Here is a 5,514-nt window from a genome sequence, read left to right on the forward strand (position 1 = left end):
GTGTAAGATTTAGAGTCAGAAGACCCAAACTCTGCAACTTACCAGCCATATGACTTCAGCAAATCAGTGATCTACATCTCATTTCCTTATTTGTTAAACTAGGGTCAAGGTAGGATCCCCTAACAAACATTTAGGGGTTTTGCTAGAATCGAATAAGACTATTCATAGTAACAACCACTTGTATGCCATAAATTCCTACACAGATGTCTATTATAAATGCTGGATAGTCATAACCCTTCCTTCACGCTTAGAATTACTGTGCTTCTGTCCTAGTAAGGATTTGCCCAAATAACTGTTTGTTAGGGTAAACTGCAAGAATGACAGCAATCAACATATGTGAAACAATTTAAAAATATGTTTCGAACATTCCATTTCTTCACCCAACTCCCAAATTCTTACCCAGTTAATTGAAGATTTTGGAGGAGGGCCACAGGGGACCAAGGGATAAAGTTTGATGACATCCATACTATTCATATGAGAGTCTACTTGGACCATCATTTTGGATAAAAACTGGATTATAATGTTCTAAGACAAATAAGATCTTAAATTATTGTTAAAAGAGATGCAATAAGAACTATTTTACATAGAAGCCCCTTTGAAAAGTCTGCTGCTTGATGATACTTATAAGCTATTCTATCTAAGCTGAATACCTCAAAGCTTGTTCTTTCATTAGTGACTGCATTTGCCTTCAGAAATACTAGTTGCAGTTTGAGCACCACCTCCAGGAGCACTGAAGACAGTTATGAATTAGCTGAGGGTCAGTAAGAGAATTCTAAGCACTGATGATAACAATGGGTAAAGAGGTGAAAACTAAGGACGCAGTGCACCACAGTGGTTAAGAATGTGGTCTTTGTAGTTAAAATGACTTTGGGTTTGAGTTCCCCTCTGCTACTTGCTAGCCATAAGATGCTGAATGAATTACTTCATGTGCCTCTGCTTCCTCATCTGTAAAGTGAATAAAGTATAATTTCCACCTCTTAGTGAGTTTGCCAAGATAAAAGACTAAACATATAAAATGCTTGCAACAGTTTCTAGCACTTCAGTTCTCAAGTAAATATGGGCTGCCATTATCACTGGAACTCAGGAAAGTGCACGTGAAGTTCATTAAGGCAGGTGAGGGCTGTGAGAGAAAAAAAAAAGCCCAGGTCTTGAAAGAAATTGAACTAAATCTTGTTAAAAATGAGGAACTGCTGAAGGATCATAAACCAAAGACCAACATGGTCAGATCTGTACTTCTAGAAATAGTCTGGCAGCAGTGTGGAAGATGGGGGAAAGAGGAGGGGGAAAGCTGTAGTAAGATTAGAGGTCAGGGGTCCAGTTAAGAAGATGACTCAAGAGTTCGAGAAAAAGACACTGAGAGATTGAAGGACAAAGAAATAAAACACATCTCCAGCCTAAATTCCTTTGTTAGTTTTTTAGTATCAGTTTGTTATCTAGAACCTTAAATCTATGGTCAACCAACTTCTAGATTTAACTGCAAGGTTACTGACCATCTCCACTTCTTAGATGACACAGGTAAAGTTCCTTTACCACAAGCAGTGTCAGTACGTTTGACATTTACACTTATTTTGATTTTCCAATCAATAGGAAATATATCCCTTAATTACTTTATCTACTTGTTTTGAATTAGTTTTCAGACCTCTTGAAAGGTATAAATAATCTTCTAAACTTCTATCTTGCATCAAGATATACAATCATGTGGGGCATCCATTTTATGGAACCAGGTAGGTTAATGGATTTATATATTTTTTGTAATAGCAGAGTTTCACAAATTTTAAAGTACTATTTAAAAAAAAATACTCTATTTCATAATTTTAAGAATGTCTTCCCATAGTATGAGTGTGTTTCGTGTTTGGTAATTGCAATCATTGTTGCTTTTGTTGTGGTCATCCATTTACAATGTTTGGTGTCAGTTTATTTATCGCCTGTAAAAATAAAATACAGTGTGTGTGTGAAAAAAAGAATGTCTTCCATTTTTCTAGCATTTTCCACAACTCAATCCAGCCCACAGCAAAAGGGTCAACAAGTGACCCTGTCCAAAACCACCTCACTCTGCCACACAACACTGACTCTTCCCATTATATACAGGCAGGCCCAAGAGGATCCGAGGGCAATAATCTGATTGGAAGAGATGACTAGGGTATTTGTTGTAAAGGTCTGATTGCATACTAAGAACACTGTTTTTATGTATATCCTACAATTCCTAGAGCTGATGGAGATTACAGAAGGAGAAGTAAAGCCGAGAAGCCCCAAGCTACCCCTGCAATTATAAATTTGCTTTTCATGTCAGATCTCATGGCAAGAGCCAGCATGCCATTTATTTTAAAAGTATTACGTTAAGGGGAAAGAGAAAAATTACTTATCTGAATAGGACTATAGATCTTGCTTTGTCTCTTTCTCTAGTTAAGAAGGATCAAAAAACTTAAGACAGATTTAAAATATTCATTTCTATTTTTCTCAGTATACCAACATACATTAGCCAAATGGCCATCAATGGTAATTCACATACTGGTTTGCAAAGGAACGTGAGAGAATGCTCCAATGCACTAAGCAGATCTGACAAGGACTTTGCACACGTAAGAGAAGTGACATTACTGCTACTTAAGAATAGTCTGTATGCAACTGTGCACTGCATCTTTCCAGAAATTCAAACTACATCCATGAATACTAAGATTAAAGAACAAAATATATGGTTTAAATGGGGAGCTGAATAATTTTATGTTTTAAGTCGCTGTTTTAAAATGAATCTCTCCAAGATTTCTTTTTTTTTTTTTTACTTTTCCATCAGAAATCCAAAATAGAATGGCATTAAAAAAACAAAAACCAGCAAAGATTAAGGACACTAAAAATTACATATATAAGGTATACAACACTTCTTCAGGCTTTCTTTCTCCATCTCAGTAAGCACCTCCTAAAAGGTCCACACAATAGGAAACTAAGACTGAAAGAATAACCTGTATTCTTCTATATCTGGTTCACATGGAGACCCTGAAGGTGACAGAAAACTAGATTCATCTTATAAGATATGAAAAGCTCAAGATAACTTAAGTATTTGTGATAGAGAATGTAACTGATATAATCCTTGTCCATTTCCTTCCATCAGCATGCCCCCAGCCCCACCGTGACATATCGTATATATGATACATACTCAAGGCTTTGACTAAGAGAGGAAGAGTATTACTCTTCCAAATCACCATTCTACTATTTTTCACCTAACCTCTTAAATTAAAAAAAAAATGCAGTTAATGTCTCTAGTGTGGGCAAAGGGATCCATATTGCAGAAGTCATCAGAGAGCAAAGAAGCAGAATCATTTAAGAGGGCTACATACTTTTTCTCATTACTTTCATCTGTGTAGGAGATGCCATAAAACCCATAGTAAGAACTAGATATATTTGCCGAATACTCTATCTTCAGGGTATAATTGTGCCCTTCAAGAAGGGCCTCGGGGGCAACAATGGCGATTTGTTCATGAAATGGATATTCCAGGACATCAACTTGTTTTTCTTGGCTTGAAACTGCTGACATAAAGGTCACTCTTGAAATATTATGGCCTGTGCTGTGAAGAACTATGTTCCATGTGGCCTGAAGAGCCTGAAGTGAAATCGTCACAGAGCCCCTGAAGGTCATCGAGGTTAGGTTTGGGTGTAGGTTAAGTTCATAGCGTACTGGCATAATGGTAGTGGGAAGCCTGATTTGTGCCCATGGAAACAACTTCCCATTAGTTGCAATTGGCTGAATTAATCCCATTGATTGGTTTTTTTTATGGCAGCCTTCTTTGGTAAAGGTACATCTGGGCAGTAGATAAATCACCATGATTACAGAAACAGCAACCACAATGACAAAAGCACAGACCACCATGGTCCTCGCAGACGGTACTGAACAAGTCCCATCTGAGCTCTGCCTGTAGCCGGCTGCACTGTTTCGAAGGCCCGAGCTCCTGTTCATGAAGGACATGCCCAGCAGCTTTGCGGACGACTCATAATCCTCTTCGTCCTCATCCATCTCATGCTCACCAAGACCCCGCACCAGCAGTCGTGAACCCCGGGGCTCATATTCCACCTCATCAGGCTCTAGAGGATGTAAACAAGGTTCTTTGGCTAAATCCACCACATCTGGTTCTTCCTCAAACATGCTGTTTTCAATCATATTCCTGGGGAGCTGAAGCCGATCTAAAAAAACCAAAACATAAGGACCAGGCACAGAGTTAGAAAAACAAAAAAGCTCATAATACCACGTTTAATCTAAGGATTTTTTTTTAATCACTAAGACTTATTTCCATCTCAGAGGTGCTGAATTAAATGTTTATAATATTCTTGTATCATCCATTAAAAACTCAAGCATAGATAAGAGCATATCACAGTCTTAAAATAAGAAAGCTAAACAAACAGGCTAGTAAAAAGGCAGCTGAGATTAAATACTGATTTCCTTAATACACTCCTGCCCAACAACCTGGGCCCTTGTCCTGAGCTTTAGAGGGCCCTGCTTTTGCCTGCCTCTAGCTGTGCATGTCCCCAACAGGGTGAGGAGTCAGTAAGATCAAAGAATGCGCATCCATAGTCCATGTCCCTCTTCTGCAGTCTAGGTACCAGAATCCCCAGAATGCCTGCTCAAACCTGCTTCTACGGCCTTTGTGGGTCTCCTCTCTGAGTCCCATTCTCCCAAGAGAGGACCACAGCTGGAATGCCCATTCATAGCTTGAATGATGGGTAAGCAACAGGCTGGATTACTTATTTCCCCTTGGAAGAGGGATGTTTCTGTTCCACAGCAAACTGCAAGGGTCAAATTATATAGGAAATTTCCATAATCAAGAAATAATTTTTAGGGCCTCCCTGGTGGCACAGCGGTTAAGAATCCACCTGCCAATGCAGGGGACATGGGTTCGAGCCCTGGTCTGGGAAGATCCCACATGCTGCGGAGCGACCAAGCCCGTGCGCCACAACTACTGAGCCTATGCTCTAGAGCCCGCGAGCCACAACTTCTGAGCCCGTGTGCCACAACTACTGCAGCCCGCGTGCCTGGAGCCTGTGCTCCGCAACAGGAGAAGCCACTGCAATGAGAAGCCTGGGCACCGCAACAAAGAGTAGCCCCCGCTCGCTGCAACAAAAGAAAGCCTACACGCAGCAACAAAAGACCCAATGTAGCCAAAAATAAATAAATAAATTTATTTTTAAAAAAAAAAGAAAGAATTTTTAAAAAGACAAAAGAACTATAAAAATCAGATAAAACTACAATCCAACCTGTCTTTTCATGCTTCCAGAGCATTTAGAAGTACAAGAGATTCCCCTCTGTAACAACCACATAATACACCATAAGTGTTAAGTGGATCCTGGGGTGGGGTAGTGGTGGGAACTTTTAAAACCACACAAAAAAGCTGCACTCTCCAACTTGCCAAGAATCACTAAGGAAAAAAAAAAGACTCAAAAAGTAGAGGAGTAAATAATAGCATACAGATCAATAATTCCTAGGGCTAGATTGAAAGTTTGATAAGTGAAACCCTCATTAACCTTTCCCTA

General features: G+C 39.4%; 1 protein-coding gene across 1 annotated transcript in view; it reads right to left on the minus strand.

Moving 5' to 3' along the window:
• The window catches only part of LNPEP (leucyl and cystinyl aminopeptidase), a 98,030-nt gene that overhangs the window by 51,065 nt on the left and 41,451 nt on the right, over positions 1–5,514 (minus strand). Inside the window, exon 2 of the mRNA XM_007466866.1 lies at positions 3,330–4,170. Coding sequence (XP_007466928.1) covers positions 3,330–4,170 — 841 coding nt within the window. The remainder of the gene's footprint in view (positions 1–3,329; positions 4,171–5,514) is intronic.

This window comes from Lipotes vexillifer, unplaced genomic scaffold (assembly GCF_000442215.2).
Source record: "Lipotes vexillifer unplaced genomic scaffold, Lipotes_vexillifer_v1.1 scaffold364, whole genome shotgun sequence".
NCBI lineage: Eukaryota > Metazoa > Chordata > Mammalia > Artiodactyla > Lipotidae > Lipotes > Lipotes vexillifer.